We start from the raw sequence: 19,977 nt of genomic DNA, 5'->3' as shown, positions 1-19,977 counted from the left end.
AAGATTAATTAATAATATAGCTAATTAATTTAAAATTATGGATATAAAGTAATCCGAACATGAAACTACCGTGAGATTCACTATTTCATGAAAAACCGGACAACTCACGTCTTAAGTTGTGTTTAGCTCGACATGTTTCGGGCTAATTCTTAGCTCCCTTCCTCCAGGAGCAAAATCCGCCCCCACTCCGTGAAGAAGGGCTACGAATTAGCCCGAAACATGTCGAGCTAAACTCGACGTAAGACGTGAGATCCGGCCGTTGAAAACAACCGACGAAAAAACCGGAGGTGGTTGAAGTCGACGCGTATATATATTTTTTCATTAAATAAAAGTAATCAAATTCTGAATTAAGTAAAAAAGCAGTACGAAACCGTGAGAAAATATAGAGCAAATGTAGCTTATAATGAAGTGTATAGAAGTGCGTAAGACCTGGCAGACCAGTTATTTCTCAACCTTGCAACTAGTGGTCCAGTGAGGACCCGTTGCGCCAGTGTGCACTGCCCTAGTTTGGCGAAAGTGATTCAAGACATGCTTTACAATAAGCTGGCTAAAGCGATAGTGGGATTATAACTAGAAAAGCTACCACAGAAGTAATAAAACGATAATTTATTGAATCAGGCGGTACTTTGCGGAGGTCCATATGAACTGAAACAATTACTTTGCTCACCCGCGACCTTATGATAGTTACGTTTATGCAAGAAATGTGTGTTCATGCACCTCCCACTCCACACTGTAAGAACATATACAAATCACACAAAATCATCTATCACCACCACTACAGTACACTGATGCGTTACGAACTCAAACAGAGCTCATCTTTAGAGCAACACAACCGTTCGCCATGTTACCAGATGAATTGTGGTGGAGGAACTGCATGAACACATTTTTTGCATAAACGATGCTAAGCGAAATAAGGTCGCGGACGAGCAAAGAAATTGTTCCAGATCATCAATAAAATGATACTCGTCTATAGATACATAGATTAAAAACTTCCTAATTAAATAATGAATAACTGAAAGATCTAAACATTCCTATGCATTTGAATAGCTTAGTATAAAACTTAAGTATTTTCGTGTTAACTATCTCTTGTGCCATTTTGTTGTCTTAATTTGAATTAATAAATAAAATAAATAAAACTACGAGTATAAATAAAATATACAATGGAATGTGAGTTATGTCGCCAGTGAAACATTAAGTAGACGTACCGTGTTTTACAGATAAGAAATAAAGAGAATTAGTCGTCTATCAAATTAAAATAAAAAATTTTAGACGGATGCCATAGGTTAGGTTAGGTAATAAAGTCTTACAACTAATGTCCGAATATATAATTATTGATGTTTTGCTATACTTTCTAAACGAATATTCAACGGGATAAGTAAATTTACCCCATAAAATACCTATATTATTAAAAAAAGCTTGAAAGTCACTCATCATAAGAAATAATAAACTCGTATAAAGTCTAATAATCGTTACATTAGTTAGGAAGTATCTATAATACAAAAAAAGCGACGGGCGTTTTTCCCACCCTTGTTCATTAAGATTAACTTATAAGTATATATGTACTTTGAGGTTTGTGATTATACCATTAAATGAAAAACTCTTTAATATTTTTTTAGATCAATTAAGTTGCAATTTTTTTTTAGAACAACACGCATTTTAACCAACACAAAAAAGGGAAACACTAATTAAAAAGGAAAATAAAAAACGACTGAGCATATTAAATAATTTAGAGAATTGTTTTTTAAACATACGTTTCAACCACGGTTATATACAGTCACCAGCATTAATATCTGCCACAGCGGAGCGTGCAAAAATATCTGACACGTCTTTCCGGCCCTAGAAATGGAGTCGTATCAGATATTTATGCACGCTTGTTGTGTCAGATATTGGTGCTGGTGACTGTACAATAATATGTATACGATATACGCCTATCTCTGTGTCTGTGTGTATTTTTGATAATGCAGCCTTTGTTCGCAAGTATTTTTGAAACGCATTATATCTGCGCAATCCAATTGCAGTTTTAAATGGTTTTTATTATGTTTTTTATGTATTCAGCCTCATAAAGATTGGAGCGAGAAAGTGAAAGAAACAGTTGAACGTGAGTCTTGGGTTAAAGTTAAAATACTCGCCATAAGTGATACTGCGTTGTGATATTACGGAGCCTTGTCGATTGTATTATCGTATATTAAGAGTAAATACCATGCATCTTAAATAAATATTATATGAATACAACGAAATATTTTAAATGCAACGCCTGGCCGCTTATAATATTAAACCGAAACGAAATTAGTAATGAAACTGATAGTCATTTCATATACTTACATAGGTACATCAAAATGTATAATGAGATCTCAAATCTTTCAATCCTACACGCGGCTAAGTAACGTTACAAATACTGATGTTACATACGCATGGACACATGCTAGGTACATAATATAGTTATTAGAGAAAAAAGGGCGTACTCGTATTACCGGTCCTTCGGGAAAAACCTTAGCCATTTTTAGGGTTCCGGAGCCAAAATGGCAAAAACGGAACCCTTATAGTTTCGCCATGTCTGTCTGTCCGTCCGCGGCTTTGCTCAGGGACTATCAATGATTGAAAGCTGTAATTTTGCACGGATATATATGTTAACTATGTCGACAAAATGGTACAATAAAAAATAAAAAAAAATTTAGGGTACATACCTCCCATAGACGTAAAGTGGGGGCGATTTTTTTTTCTCATCCAACCCTATAGTGTGGGGTATCGTTGGATATCGTCCATTAGGGGTTTGCTAAGACGATTTTTCGATTCAGCGTTTGTTAGCGAAATATTCAACTTTAAAGTGCAAATTTTCATTAAAATCGAGCGTCCCCCCCCCTCTAAAGTCTAAAATAGTGGGTGAAAAAAAATTGAAAAAATTCAGGATGGTAGTAAGTATATCAAACTTTCAAGGAGAACTATAACGGTTAAGTTTGCTTGAGAATTACTAGTAGTTTAAGAGTAAAAAGCAGCCTAAGGTATAAAATATACCTAAACTATGGAAGATTCCGTATAAAATACGAAATCCTTAGAAAAATATTACTTAATTTTTTCGTAATGGCTACGGAACCCTATTTCGGCGTGGCCGACACGCTCTTGGCCGGTTTTTAAAAAATCTCTTGATAGTCGCGATTATTCCCTGCATTGTGTATTTATGGATTATTTTGCTATATTATATGTCTTTGTTTCCGTTAGGGACCTCTCTATTCTACATGATGCGAGTAATAAAAAATCTGTGCAAAATTGCAAGCTCTTAACCCATGTAACAGTTTTTAATGATAACCATTGGTTATATTAGTTATAATATATCAACTATAACGAGCTCCCGATAGGTATTTAATCGGACATGACTAATAGGATACACGTCGAAATATCGGAAACTACTATAAATGTAATTCAGGAAAATACATTTAATGTATTCGCGGTCTAAATCCCGTAGATTTGCTTAATCCAGTAGTTTGGACTGTCTAGTTAGTGGATAGGGTGGAAGCTAATCCAGTTTCCTTCTTTATATGTGCACAACAAGAGGTTACAAACTTTTAACTGATGTATGTGTACGATATAGTGATATGAATGATGTCTGCAAAGAAAACTAGCGAAAGTACTCAGCCCTCAGAAATATTTTTAAAAAGGTGAATAGTAATCAATAAAAGTCGTTCGTGTAACGAGTTCCCATGTCTCTATTTACAAATGACTTTTTCACACCTTCAGCGAATCTTAAATCATGTCATTGGATTGATTGATTTATAGAGAAGCGACGTAAAATGTCGTTCCCAGAGACGACTTCGTATAAGTACAGTGAAAGAAAGCTGACGGCCATTCCTACAGAGAAATTAAAGCTAGACGACTTTATTAGCGAAATGTCCTGGTCTTTTTTTAACAAGTGACAAGGGAATGAAAAGCTGCCAATTGGTTATGACTTAGTACAAACTTATGATTAAGTACTAGTAATTGTCCGAAGAAATGTCGAGGAAAGCTTTGCTGAACAATTGATTTCATTTTGTTATTACAGTAGCATAAATTTGTCTCGAAGTGAAAAATCCAGCCGCGTTTTTTTAATGACTGTTTAAATTGTGTGCAACGCAATTCAATTGTCTGGCCTTTATTTTTACAACTCAACCGATTGAGTAAGATGCATTCGAAAGTGCACCCCAATTTGCTGTCCCAACTATATCGCATGAGCTAATTATGTATTATGTAGGTATGAAGTAGCCATTGCCAAATATCCTGTGCCTGTTTGTTTTAAAATGTCTATTCAGTGTATATTAAAAACACATTATGCTGTAATTATGGCTCTTACACTATGTCTTCGACGTGAACGCATAATTTATGTACTTATAATTGATGTATAGAATGTAAATTAGGTGATGAAATGAATGAGATAAAAGTAGTTTTAATTCCTTTACAACGGGATAATAGTAGTCCATTAAGATGTCAGCGATTGATTTCATTTAAATAACAGATAGACCGCGTAATACTATGTTTCTCTTGAATTGATAGCTTTTAGCTGTAAGATACGGAATCGTTACGTAAAACAGTACAACAGTGAAAGTAATAATCACTGACTTGGACAAAGTTAGATTACCTGCAAATTATGTTAGACGCTTGTTGCATACAACCCTATTTAAACAAACTATATACGGTAAACGTTATTCTTTATTAACGACTCATTCATTGCGTAGCGGTAACGAGTTAACACCGCTACAAACTTAACGTATGGGGTAATGGAATGTTAATAATTGGCTGTTCTCAGTTTATGTGCGAGCTCGCTTAGTCATGGGAACACAGCATTCTCGCGCAACAGCTGTTCGTTATTGTAACTACATGTAGAGCGGCCAATAAATAACTTATCGCATTCCCGAATTGTAACACAATTTATATATACCTACCTTAGAGCGCTCGCTGATTGCGCAATACATAGATATCTTTAGAATTCTCAACTCACAGGCTTTATTAGAAGTAAATTGTACGGATTCTTCCTCGTGTCAGTGATTTTATTGATATTTGATGTTGATAAGATCAATTTAAGAGCTGATTTGGCGTCAATACACATGTTCTCTACCAAATAAAGACATTCAACAATATGGCATAAAAACATAGCATATCTTTCCTAGCAATCACACATATTATTTGATTTAGAAAATAGTCCACTCCAAACTGGTCCCATTCCAAAGATAAATTTACGTCAATGAAACTGCTATGGTACTCGTAAGTTCGATGACAGAAGAGAGTTGAGACTGATTTCGATGCCATGGCCGACCGGCGTTCTTGACCTAGGCCCGTCGGTGCGTCTTTAAAAACGACAAATCACGATTAATCGATTAGGAATTCCCCGCATCGATTGCAATCAATTTTGGAGAAAATGTCAATGCTTTCTAAAATTTACAAAACGGAACTAAAGGCAAATCAAAGTGTTTAAAAAACACACTCGAACTCTTTAGATACGGTTTTAGCTTCCATTAAATTCTGCTTTGGTAGTTAAAATATTTAGTATGAAGCTGGCCATAAATAAAAAGTCATTTAATTCGATGAATAAAAAAAAATCTTCTAAGATGTTTCTAGAGTGCTTCAAAAAATGTCGATAGGGTTGTGCTAAATAGCAGTCGGTCTATTGGTAAATAACCATTCATTCAAATCGTGCATGTAATTTCGAAATCATTGCCCGACAGTAAGCCCTAAAAGGCGTTTGTAAACTAATTGCTAATCCTTGTTTTGTTTAAGGATTAAGTTACATTTAAAAACTAGGTCAATCTCCGAGGCGCATATTTGCTCTCCATTTTGAAGTAACTTGATACTGATGCGTTTGCGTCATGCAGTTTAAGTGCGGGCAGGGTCACCTTTCGCGTGAAACTTTCTTAAAAGTATGTACTCGTTTGCCGGACAAATGGGCATGACTTGACATAAACGATAAGTAAATGCGAGTTTCCAAAATTGTATGTTCTGCAGTACAGGATATCTTCACAGGAATAACGGAGTTAGGATCAACAGTGTCTTAGTCTGGTCCTTTGTTGTTGTGCCGTGAAGACCAATTTGCTCTGAATCTACAAAATCAATTAGTTGAATTAGATACACATGCTTTTCTAGTAATCAGTCGCGGACATATTTATAACGAAAATCAAGGAATTTTAATAGGATAGCCATAGCCCCGTGTTTCACCATCCATTGATTAAATTTATTTGACGGCTATATTTATCCGTCACACACACATTCACATCACATCACATTTATGTGATGCCGTCTCTGTTTGTTTTGTTCGAATAGACGGAGACGGCATCACATTTATCCGTCAAATAAAACTAATCAATGGGCGGTGATATTTCACCCCCCCCCCCCTGAGTGTCAAAAAAATCTAATAAGTGCGTCAGTTACATTATCAGAAAATTTAAGACACGTATTTTTTCTTCTGCCTAACCAGTTAAAATTCTGCGTCATTTCACGCGGTGCGACATTTTTCGCCCCGAGTGACGTCACGGGACCTCACTCCCAAACTTTAAAGCGCTTCAACTTCATAATTTTTTGTTTAATAGAAAAAAGAAAAAAATACGTGTTAAATATTTTCTGCTATTCTATCTGACGGACTAAAGGCGTCCGGCGTCCGTCAAATAAATTTAATCAGTGGATGGTGAAACAGCGGGTTAATAGTTTTTTTTTAACCTAGAAATCTGCCCAATTGTAGTAGCTACAAGCTTTTGGTAGATTGATAAATGGAACGGATTTAATCAAGAAAATATTAAAAGACAAAAGATTAGATAATCCGGTATACTTAATCGCGATACTCGTAATATGTTTTAAGCATCGGAAAGGGAAATTGATGAGTAGCGGTCGAGACAGCAGCCTCAGCTAACGGAGAAAGTATTAAATTAAGTATCATGCGTAAACTCGTAACGACAACGCTTTGACTTCACACTGTTACGTCTACGAACTAGTAATAATATTAGAAATATCAGGCGAAATAAAGACGGCTTTGAACGCTGCTTTTGAAAAAGTTTTCACTTCAAAAAAAATTTTATAGTGATTTTTGGATTATTCCTTGACCAGTTACCAATACTCATGTTTTGCCAAATTTCATAATTCTATATCAACGGGAAGTACGTTTTATTTCCATAGATTTTGTATCCACGGTTTTTTAAGAAATTGGGTTTGAAAAGATTGTAGTTTTGATTTCGTGATCTTAAAATCATTTTCATACTCGTAGCTCTAAAGAATTGCAAATCTGATATTAATATCAACTCAGAACCACGACGCGTTTCTGAGAAATAATGTTTTGGCATACAATTGAATGGCATACTTATAGGTTTTTCTTCTGAGATATGAAACCTTAAAAAAAAGAGTTAAATAAAATAATCTTTTCCCTTTCGGAAACAAGCTGTCCGAACAAATCTATCAGATCGGATGCCCTATTTCCTGCCATACGCACTGTCATGTAAAAGTTAAATTCTCGGCCTTACGCAACACATAGCTGTACATATTAAGGCTATGTCATGTATTAATCTAAATCAGTGATTCTAATTAGGCAGTCTGGGTGTCCGATAGTTACGCAATATATAAACGAGTGTTTTTATTAATATTTGACGGTAGGCACATTAACGTACGAACGCCTGTCACAATGTTGAAATAGAATTTTATCGATTGATTTATTAATGCCATTTCGCCTGTCACTCAATATCGATAGTGAATCGAGTAATTGGCTTATGCCTCAGGCGGATATTAGCAAAGCAAAGAGGGTCGCATTGAAGATGGGCGAATTCTACGTGGGAGTCAGACTTTAGCAAACGTATCACGACCTGTGCAGACACACACTTCAATTAATTTTACATGTCACGGTATACTTAACCATATTTCTTCACCTATAACTCAATATAAGTAAGTATTGTGAAAATCTAACCAAAGTACACAAAGGTACCAACCGGCGATGGTCCGCTAGTAAAATAATAAATAGGTAACCCCTTGAAAGATATTTCTGTGCAATCAAGTGCAAGTGTGATCCGCTGGGATAAGTATGTCGTGCTAGCTCTTGAGGCGTCGATCAATGTGTAGTTTAAACAATAATTTAAGTACATATTTTCCGAACTCATTGCAATGAAGTTAATTTCTCAAACTATGGGTTATTGCAGAGATTGTGGTTCAAAAAGGTTTCACTGATAGTAGGTACTACAATTTATTACACCTATTAAAATACAAAAAAACATGAGCGCATTAATAAAAAGAGAAATGAAAAAGAGGTGACATCGTTTTTGAAAAAAAAAATACACTATAATCGCTGGATTTATGTTACATACTTTGCAGATATCCATATTAATGAACTGCATTTTTTTTCCATGCTTTTACTTCATTTCCTTTTTCGTCTTTTTGGTAGCGGAGAACAAGGTCAAAATACTCTAATTCGATATTACACACTATAACTTCTTATTAATAGTTCTGTGGATACAGCAATGTATCAATCGATCAAAAAGATGAATGATCCGCTAACTCGGCTTGTTACAATGGATTATGATTATTATGAATGTTACGTTTGGTTAGTTGCCCAATGGCCTTATTAGCACACAGCGCTGGCGCAGGTCAGTAGGTACTGACAACAAAGCTGGTCTGTGACCGCAGAGTTACCAGGTCAATCTTGAACAAACGGAGCAACATTTCGAGCTATTATAATGTACCTACCTAAAAGAGTGCAAACTTAATAGTTCCACATAATAAGTTCAAGTAATTGAAGTTAGTAAACATTTAGTTTAATATCAATTTGAAATATGGTTTTTTGAACCATCTAATAATTTGTCAAACCAAGTACTTACCTACCAATTAAAAATATTATGATAATACTAGCGTTTACCCTAGTATAAAGTATAAATAATTTGTTGTGGAAAAGTATGAGGCACAAAAGTTAAGTTTATTCACATAACGAACTCGTGGGGAGAAAAAAAAGGGAAGGACTGTAACCACTACAATATAATGCAAAACAAATATTCTTTATTGAGTAGTACCACAAATGAGTACAATATGTTTACACCAAGACAAAATGCAGGGTAGAGTAGACAACAGGCTGTCTTATCGCTTAAAAGCACTTCATTAATTAATTTAGCAGTAAGTCCAAATGTCAGTAGTGAGTAAGTAGTGCAACCATTTTGTTGATTTAAATAAAGATATTTTCATATTTTCATATTAAATTATACAATACTAACTAAAGAAGACAAAAATAAGTGAAGCCGGAATAGCCCAGTTATTTGACTTATGACCTCTCAAGCAGAAGACCGTGGTTCGAAGCCGGGCTGGCACATTTGATTTTGTCGGAATTAAATATAAAAATAAATTCAAATCATTCAATTTAATTTTCGATGAAATTCAATGGTATGTGTATGTACGAAGTTCTCAATCCGCATTGGACCCACGTGGGAACTGCGGTCCAAGCTCTCTCATTCTGCAAGGAGGCCTGTGCTCTACATAGTTATACGCATTAGATTAGATGAGTGCGAGTAATCGAGGAAAAATAATAAATAAGTGACTATTAATACTAACTTTGTACTAAAAGTGATTCATATTATTGCCATTATCATTCTCATGGTGGTTAAGCCACTGTGTAGATACTCGTATTATTAGGTGTGGTACTAAAGTGCAGTTAACCTTGTTTAAAACGCTTAAATCAATACGGAAACCGAATGTTAATGAAGAAAATGGTTTAAAATGCGTCAACTGCGATTAGAGAGCTTATTTATAGGTTTTAGCGTGAAATTCACAAAGAAAACTGTAGAGTATGTGTTTAGAATATTGCAAATTCTCTATAAAAAGTGAAACCTCATTAGACTTGTTACGTTTAAATAGATACTAAGCAAAAGTAATTTAAATTCTACCGGTTGTTTTTTAATTCAACATCAAACAGAGATGACTTTTAAAGGTATATTATAATATAACAGAAATATAATGATAATCTTTGCCTCCAAGACACTCCTCCAGACAAATAAGTTTTTATAAAGATCTAGCTTAAGTCCGCAACATCTCCTTTAGCAGAGATATAAAAAGTAACCTATAAAAGTTCTTTTAAAATATGATACTTAAGGCACATGCAAACCAAATTTCAAGTTTCTAGCTCCAGTGATTTAGGTGATATATGAGTCACTCTGACAATCGCGTTATTTTTTATAGAGATACATAGTTACATGCATCTTATTTATTAATTGCGGATCTAAATAACCATTTAAACTTGATTAATATCTAAGGCCGTATTTAGCAAACGCACTGAGAAAAATGATTGCTTTTACCGTGTCTTTTTATCCTCATCATATACCTACCGTTTGACAGAAAGAAATAATGAATGGAATTGTAATTACAAGTGCTTTAAACAATAGTGCTTCTTCTTGAACATGACAGTAAAGAATATGTAACGGATGAAAAGGCAACTAATTATTTTTAACACACAAAGTTATTACCATATTCATTGTAGAGAGCTGTAGTGGTTATTCAAGAAATGATTCAACGAATCCTATAATTGTTAGTTATGCGATTTTACGTAAGTATCGTTTAATAGACGGGGCGTGTTACATTGTTGCATCGACGAATTATCACACCCTGTTTGTTCAAGTGATGATCCAAGTAAAAAAAAAACTGTAGCGATCGGATGCCATTCTCTTTAAAAAGGGATATGCTTCAGTTTTAACTTTATAATATAATAACTTTGAAGATCATGTAGTTTGCTTCTATTAAATAATGCTAGCAAAAATGATTGGACAAGCGTTGGAAATGATATACATGGAACTTAGTTTTGTACGATCTTGCATGTCAAAATCAATACCATATACTCTTGTGTAAAAGTCTAGTCCATAATTTAAGTACATATTTAGGTCGTAACTTCAAAAAATAGATGGAGTCTATTTCATTCTATTGGTGCAGGACTTAAAAACTATGAATAAAACAAAACAGAAACAATGAATTATACAATTTTCTTGTTATTTCACGCTACACCGCTTTTTAAAGCGCTTTGGCGGAGTAATTTGACGATTCAATAGTACTATAAAGATTTATGGGTATTATGCACTAGGTGGTTACACTGGTTTTAAACAGGTCAATTTACGCGAAACTAACGAAGAAACCACAATACATCTCGGATAGACGCATTGTTGTAACGCAGCCGTAATGGCATGTCGAATCCAAACGCAATAAGCAGAGGAAATTGGCACATATTATGCTCTAATAATGCGTAGCGAGATACTTAGTAGTCATTCTGTTGGTCGTAAAAATTGCAAGTCTTGCAATAAACATATTTCGGACTAATGACCGGAGATTCTGTCAAGATCTTGTGGACTACGCAATTGACTTGTCTTAGTGGTATGTAACAAGTTAATTATGTTTGCAAGGCCGAGTTTAAAAACTTAATGTTCTATATACGTTTTCAATTAAAGTTTTTCATTGACAATTCTTACTGGTTGTAAATGAAATAATTCTAGGGTACGGTATGTTGCATTACCCTTAACACAAAGATTTAAAAATTAGTTCGAAATATTTCAGCTTTGTAATTTAGTTAGCATCCCTGTACTTAAAATTCATCATTGAGTATTTTATAGCTTAGGATCCAAAATCAATGGAGCTGGAGACTTGAAACTATGCGGACGATTTCTATGAGGATCATAGAGGTGCACGAAGAAGGGGTTTTTCAAAATCCACGCGGGATAAAGAGTTAGTCAATTTTTTATTCTTCCGTGGGAACGAATTCGCGGTTAACGGTTAGTAATGTTTAAAATAAGAATAAATAAACATTGCCCAGCTACGCTGTTGTTATTAGGGTTCCGTACCTAAAGGGTGCCAACGGGACCCTATTACTGAGACTCCGCTGTCTGCCTGTCCGTCCGTCTGTCACAGGGCTCTATCTCTGGAGCCGTAATAGTTAGACACTTGAAATTTCCACAGATTATGTATTACTGTGGCTGCTATAACAACAAATACTAAAAACAGAATAAAATTAACATTTAATGGGGGCTCCTATACAACAAACGTGTTTTTTTTGCCGTTTTTTGCTTGATATTAATAACGGCAACAGGTAGACGCTTGAAATATTCAAAGAATATTTAGTTATATAATCGTATTAAAAATAAATATTTAAGGGGGGCTCCCATACAACAATTTTTTTTTGCCTTTTTTTGCTAATGTCTAATAAAAATAATAATACGGAACCCTTGGTGCGCGAGTCCAACTCGCTCTTGGCCGGTTTTTTATATTTACTACGTGGTTACACCTCGGTCACTTAGGTTTTCGTTTGAAGTATTGAATAATGCATGGAGAGTCGCGAAACAGCGAACTTGGTACAGCGGTATGAATTACAACTACCAATTCTAAGATTCGAGTGAGCGTTGTGTGTTTTACTAGTAGTAACGGGATCAGGGACCGCTTTTGAAATTGTATCCCTCAAAAATACCGTCCGAAAGTGACAAATGTTTAATATAAGGGTAAGGCCGCGAATTTTGACCAATTTGGACGTTTCAAATTTGGAACGCCTATAAAAAAAATTGAGAACACCTAGAGGTTTAATTTTTTTTATTATATGACACGATATAAACTCTCAAGGTCGCAAATGAGATAATTGATTTAAACCCTTTTAAAAAAATAATAAAAATATATTACCGTCCAAAACGTAACGAAAATTGACTATTTTTTTTGACCACGAGTACTTAATACCTTATTATTTTCATGCTATTTAACTTCTCATGATCATGATTTTGTTTAAACAAAATTTTATGATATAACGATAGTCCTACCGATTGCGGAATCATGATAATCAAATAATTTTCATGTTTTATATTTATTTCTTTTCACGTGCCAAAAAACCACGTTTTCGTTACGAATACTTAGGTGACGCTTAATTAAGCTAGGTACCTTTAACGCCAATTTCGGTAGAAATTTGTTTTTGTACACTGGCAACTAATACTCTAATAGGGCAACATCGATGAGATAAATAAATCTCATCAGTTTGTTGACAAACAGCCATCAAAAGTAACGCGGAGGTTTTTTTTCGAAAAAACGTCGAAAGGGCTTGTTCGATTTTAAGGGTAAGTAGTGATTATTTTTAACTGGTTGTTTTTTCATACGATAGGGTAATCTTTTCCATGTAAGTGGCATGTGTTATTATGTTCAAAATGTCGTTATTCACCATGATAAACGATTTTTTGTATAAAATACGTTACATTTTCGTTACGATTACGTTACATTTTTACAAAATGCTACGTATTTTGTACATAACGTAACGAAAAAATGTGGTAAAGGGAAGTTCACACAGAAAAATTCTAACTTACACCAGTTTATTATTAGGTTTCCAATGACTGCACGCACAGTAAGTTAGTTAGATGGATATTTTGAAGTTAAATAAATTTTAATCTGTAGGTGCAGGGATCGGCACAAGAGAATTGTGGCGAGTTCTGTGTTCACGTCCTGCTACATGCATAGCGTATTTAAAGTGAGAGACAAACGGAGAGATTCACTTACCTACTTAGTTCATTTGTTACCTAAACTTAATAATCATAATAATTTATTTCCAAAAACATCTTTTTACATTGTCCACTTAACTAAGATACTACTTCCTAAATTGGTAAAACCTGTGATTTAGGGTTTTGGCTATTTCTTTGAGGTATTTAATAGCTTGTACAGTCGAAGTCACAAGCATGCTCACAACTAGGTGGTAGGACCTTGTGCAAGGTCCGCCCGGATTGCTACCACCATCTTCCTCGCTAATCCTGCCGTGAAGCAGCAGTGCTTGCACTGTTGTGTTTCGGCGTGGTGAGTAAGACAGCCGGTGAAATTAACGTGAGGTATCCCATCATAGGCCTCTAGGTTGGCAACGCGTCTGCAATACCCCTGGCGTTGCAGATTTTTATGGGCGGTGGTGATCTCTTACTCATTTGATCGTTTGCCATCCAGTCGAATAAAAAAAAACCACATCCAAATTCGTTATGCTTATAAATGTGCACCTTATTGTCAGTGTTAGAGAGGCATGTAAAGATACACTTTTGGAAAGATGTTCGTCAACTAGATGGTACTTCTACTTCCAGATTCTCATGTTTAGCTCTATAGATCTCATATAGGACAGATTTAAGATCAGTATCGTCAGAAAGTTCTAGTAAAAATAAAAACTTCACTTTATTATATGACATGTATTTTTTTTTCATACATACGTTATCTAATGGGAATTTTTACCAGTTTGATCTAGGCTTTATAAAAATTTGCGTTACGTTTTATGGTAACGTGACGTATTTTTTTTATGTTATTTCTATGTCACATTGGTTAAAATTCGCGGCCTTACCCATAAGAGTGTTAGTAGCAAATTACAGTTTAAAATAGTTTTACCAAATACAATAAAACGACTTCTTATTGAACACCATAAAGTAAAGCAGTACAGAAAATACTTCTAAATAATTCTACTAATATTTTAAGTGAAAAAATTTGTGTGTGTGTGTGTATGTGTGTGTTGTGAAACTATGGCATGTGAGCTCGACGTCTGGAATAACACACAGGATATTTCGTCACTACTTTAAAAAAAAATGTACTCAAAAAAGGTTCAATTTTGTAGACATGTTGATTTTAGTTACGAGATTTTTTAAAAGTTGTGACGATTTTTTATCTCAATATTCTCACGGGATTCGTATAAAATTCCAAAATCTTAAGCGTCTAGTAGCATGAAATTTTGCACGGCTGATATTCAAACAACATAAATGAACACTATGATGTACTTACAGTCCATAATTTAGTTAAGAGTCGTAATTTTGCAGCAGATTTTCGAGTGCTATTTTCGAATAATGTGTTTTAAAAAAACAGTCCCATGACAGTAAACTCTGGGTAATCCTATCTATCACACAGATGAGCAAGCTATGTAAATACAGTCAACGTCATAAATAAGTGATCACTTTTTTACCTTGTCACTATAACGTCATGTTTGAAAAGCCATACGAAATTGTGTAACGACTGAAAGCGACAAGGTACCTACAGAAATGATTACTTATTTATGACGTTGACTGTACCTACTCTTCTAGAGTTTGAATTGGTCAAATGACTCTAAAAAATACTTTACTAATAGGAACCTATATTATTTTTGATAAACGTAGGCTACTTTTTATTCCAAAAAAGTGCAAAATTTCAGCGTTACATAGATGAAATGTAACGTTTCAAAGCAAGAATTTTGGTTATGTTTGAAAAATGTAAATAGCACATTTAAATCACTTAGCATGAAAACTCGCAGGCGTATATAATTATTGTAAATTTTTAATCTACTTCATAAGTATTTCTACTAGCGCAGCGATATCCGAGTCAGTATGGTCTAATGTGCTTAATTAAAAATGAGATTAAACTTAATCAGTGGTTCGACTACTAATTTACTTTTTCTAGGAGCCCTACAAATGCCCGTTTCAGGGGATTTTAATTATAAGTAGAAGGCTTACTACCCACATGCTGTGAAGTAATAGCTTTAAATCGAACGGAAACATTCATTAAATTAATGTAAATCAAATTAGATACTCGTACGTGATTAGTATTAGCTGTCGCATATGTGTTTAAAAATACACTTGTACTACATTGAATTAATTTGACATCAAAACTTAGGTCTATTAAATAAAGGTTGTTTTTTGTGCGTAATCTGGTTTAATAATCTTAGCACTTAATAATGCAGTACCGTTTAGTTCAAAATTAACAGGTCGTGAAATGTACAGTTCCCTAACAAATAAATTACACTCTAGTTCAGTGCGCACAATTTGCGTAAAGATAACGCACTGTTAATAGTAATTTTATGCCCAAAGAGTTTTTATATACAACCGGCCTTCGTTCTCAGGAAGAAGTAGTTAATCAGGCCGATTTCTTCTGTTTTATTACACTAGCTATTGCAAGTGACTTCATCTACGAACAATTTTTTTCGTTATCCTGCGGAAACTGTATTTTATTTCCAGAATCAAAACTTTCCTTCATCATTCTTGGGATTTTAACTATCTCCATAACGAATATCATTCATTTATGTTACAAAAAGTAGAAGGCTTTAGCGTTTTACATTTTGGGACTTTAGATGTGGACGTCCTACGGCTGAGATGATGATGATGATGATTACTTATTATCGAAGACGTGAAGCTCAAGCTTAACATTTTTCGAGTAAATGAACTAAAAGAATTTCCTTGCTCACCCGCGACCTAACGATAGCTAAGCTTATGCAAAATTTGCGTGTTCATGCAGTTCTCCACCTCCACACTGTAAGAACATACACAAATCAGACAAACCCATCTATCATATATTATGGTGATAGATGGGTTTGTGTGATTTGTGTGTGTTCTTACAGTGTGGAAGTGGAGGTGCTTCATGAACACGCATATTTTGCATAAGCTTAGCTATCGTAAGGTCGCGGGTGAGCAAGGAAATTCTTTTAGTTCATTGATATGGACCTCCGCAAAGTAACACCTGGTTATTAGTATTTTTTGCGAATGTATAAACACAGGGTTTTCCTTTAAAATTACACTCTCTTTTAATATGTTTCGTGGCACTTTAATATAATTCCAGAATTTCAATTCCACTGTATGTAAAATTCATGAGATCAAAGCCCAACTAAGAAAGAAGATGCGAGCAAATACAATTAGCTTCTCACTGCCACGTGGGCAACTAAATCATGCAAAAACCATACTTTTCTGGCTTTCACTAAATAACTGAATCGCAATGAGACCGTCTAGTCCTAATCTTACGTCATATGAATTCGAGCAGAGAAACCTCTCAGGATCGCGCATATTTGCCCAGAAATTGATACCGTGTGGGCGAGACCACTCCGATACGTATACGTCGTTTAGAGACAATTTTCCAGTTTCTATGAAGATGCAATTGAGACTAATTATTTGGAAAACGCGGGAAAACCACGGGTGAGTTACTCCAGACCGGTCGGACTCTCGCTTCGGTTTTGCTTTTCATGACAACCGGTCTTCGATTAACTAGCCAATGTCCGGATGTCGCCCGCAAACTGCTTATTTTACTTACCTACGATAATTTCCACATATAAGTACCTACGCTGGTGAACTTGCAAGCGACAACTTCTAAACAAATAATAGATTTGCTTCTTTCCATATGGTTAAAATTAAAGACTGAACTGATTTTAGGTAGTTTTTTGTTCAATTTATGAAAACTATATTTAGACGACCGGATAGCCCAGTGGTTAGTGAACCTGACTACGGAGCTTGAGGTCCCGAGTTCGATTCCCGGTCGGGGCAGATATTTGTATGAAAAATACGAATGTTTGTTCTCGAGAATTGGGTGTTTAATATGTATTTAAGTATGTATCTATCTATTTAAGTGTGTTTATCCGTTAGCTAGTACCCATAACACAAGCTTTGCTTACTTTGGGACTAGGTCAATTGGTGTCAAGTGTCCCGTGATATTTATTTATTATTATTTTATTTATTTATTATATTATTAATGAGTCATCATCAGCCTACAGCAGTCCACTGCAGTGCTGGACATAGGCCTCTTCCATGGCGTGCCACAACACTATGTCTTCAGCCCCACGCATCCATCCGCCGCCAGCGACCCTCTTAAGGACGTCCGTCCACCGTATCTCAGGACGCCCTAAACTACATTTACCTGTCCGTGGTCTCCATTCGAGGACTCGTCTGCTCCACCGTTCATCGGTCCTGCGACAGACGTGGCCAGCCCAACGCCATCAGGGAACTAATTCTTTGACCTACGTCAGTGACTTTCGTTCTTTGTCGGATAATAAATATAGTGAGTAAGAAAAGCTATATTTTATCCCGGGAACGTGTAAGGTTCCCATAGGACGCAGACAAAGTTGCGAGCAACAGCCAGAACGTAATATTCTTATTTTGTTTTTAATGAATTTGCTGCATTATTTTAATTACTAAAACAGACTTCAACTAAATACGAGATAGGTTTAAGTATGGAGCTCATGTAACGCTGCTAATTACTCATTGTGAAACACGAAATAAGACTTGTAATTCAAAATTTTCATATTTTGCACAAGCGAGTCGTAAATGTTTGCAAAAAAGATTTATTGAAGTTGTTGTTCTAAAAATTCAGTAGTATCACATTACACTAGAAAACTTAAGAATAGGTTGTAATCATTAGGCATTTTAAATGATGAAATAAAAAAGTATTTGAGACTTCGTTTGGACTGAATAAAATAAATGCAGCGTAAAATTTTTTCGTGTGATTTATTTTTTGCGCGGAGTCTCTAATTACGTTTTCTCGTCGTCTGACAGGATGTCTGGGAACTTTGAAACTTGACTTAGATTAAATTGCGACATATTTCGAGCGTGCATGCGCAGGCGCGCATATTTTCATAGGTTTAAGACGAAATAAGGCGCGAAAACTGCGTCCAGTAGCGTACTCTCCTAATACGGCCGATAGTAGAGCACTGCTATTTAAGGCCAAGCGGCTCGTTTTATTTCACTGTTATCGTTTCTTAGACTTAAGTACAATTTGAGAAGGTTGTAGTTTTTTGTATGTTTTGCAAAACTCCGGAAACGCGGCCAACATTGTCGCTTTTATTCACAAAATCGTGACTCCGCTATCGAGGACTACTTTGGACAATATAAAAAGTTAAATCAGATTACATCGTCAGTTTTTTTTCTTTAAGCTCTGACCCGTTTGCATAATTCCACCAAGATCATGCAAGTAACGGCTTTGGTGTAGCAACAGGTTAGTGTTGGCAAATTTCACTTGATGCTTACGCTTGCTAGCATCTTATGGTCATGTTAATTAAAGTCTGTAAATTTTATCTAACGGTATTGTCGTAATGGTCATGATTTTAAATAATTGGAATAGGTTATGGGCAATGTTCAACAGTTATGTCTGTGGTTAGTTCATACATTAATTACATCTGTTGTTCGTAGGTTGGTCGTTACTTATTATCATTGACGTACATATGAATGTTCGTTATGTACTTATATGTACGTCGATGTATATGTACGAAACTGATCATTAATTTACGCCCTATTTAGAAATCTTTTTAATTTGTCTTATGATTATGTGACAGTTATTCACCGTTAATTAGGTCCAAAAATATAGTTCTTGACTGCTTTAGTTCATTTTATTATATATTATATATTTTTACGGGCGTACACTAGTTTATTTATATAAATTTATTAACTCATCAACCTGCTCCTTCGTAACCATTTGGTAAGTAATAGAGAAGCAAGGTAAAATAATTATAATAATATAATATATAATAGGTGTTTCCCGGAAACGCCTGAACCAATTAATTATTTAAGTTTATGTAAATCATAAGTTTATTCAAATGGCAGAAAGGAACATAGCTATAAAAAATTTGCTAAATTTTTAACTCGTTAATATTATTTACTAAATGGAAGATTAATGTAAAAAAAAAAGTTATAAAAAAGCGTAGTTTACATTCATTAAACATCGTAAATTGATTATACTTAGCATCAAAAATAAAATGTATAAGTAACGGTGTCAGTAAGTAGCAAAAAGTTACTAGAGCATAAAAAACCTAGCCAGATTCAGCGAGAAACTGCTTAGAAAATGTAAATTACCTTTCTTCCGCTTGGGTACCACTCTCACGCCCACCGCGTGGTCCAGCACAAGCCACAAGGCCACAGTCAGTAAACAGAGTCTCGCACTGCAACCCATGTTTATCACACAAAGTCCTAGTAAAATATCACTGAATTAATAAGGCACTGCACGTAGCATTTGCCTGCCACAGGGAGTCGCGTAAAATCCAAAAAAACCGTGTGCACAATTCGCAAAAAATCGACGCACGCCGTTAAGAGCACGGCGAACGAGTGAACCGCCCGACTACCCTATATTTTGACTTATAGCAATTTGGCAGTGCGAATTCCACTTGTATATAAAACCTTTCGCCGGCTCGGGCGGCCGGTCATTGGACGGCGCGCGCGGCGAAGGTGAAGGGAGCTGGTAGTGGAGCCCCCTCTCTGCGAGTGGGGGTACCAGGGTCGGCAGACACTTTTGCTATCGACGGAGTGCAATATC

At 35.2% G+C, this 19,977-nt stretch overlaps 1 protein-coding gene across 1 annotated transcript in view; it reads right to left on the bottom strand.

Annotated features, from left to right (window-relative positions):
* The window catches only part of stw (laccase), a 56,452-nt gene extending 36,586 nt beyond the window's left edge, over nt 1-19,866 (bottom strand). Inside the window, exon 1 of the mRNA XM_074087638.1 lies at nt 19,521-19,866. Coding sequence (XP_073943739.1) covers nt 19,521-19,617 — 97 coding nt within the window. The 5' untranslated portion in view covers nt 19,618-19,866. The remainder of the gene's footprint in view (nt 1-19,520) is intronic.
* Nucleotides 19,867-19,977: the final 111 nt, after the last annotated feature.

This window comes from Choristoneura fumiferana, chromosome 5, assembly GCF_025370935.1.
Source record: "Choristoneura fumiferana chromosome 5, NRCan_CFum_1, whole genome shotgun sequence".
NCBI lineage: Eukaryota > Metazoa > Arthropoda > Insecta > Lepidoptera > Tortricidae > Choristoneura > Choristoneura fumiferana.
The sequence above is the reverse complement of the archived record's forward strand: the minus strand, read 5'-3'. Positions and strand labels throughout refer to the sequence as shown.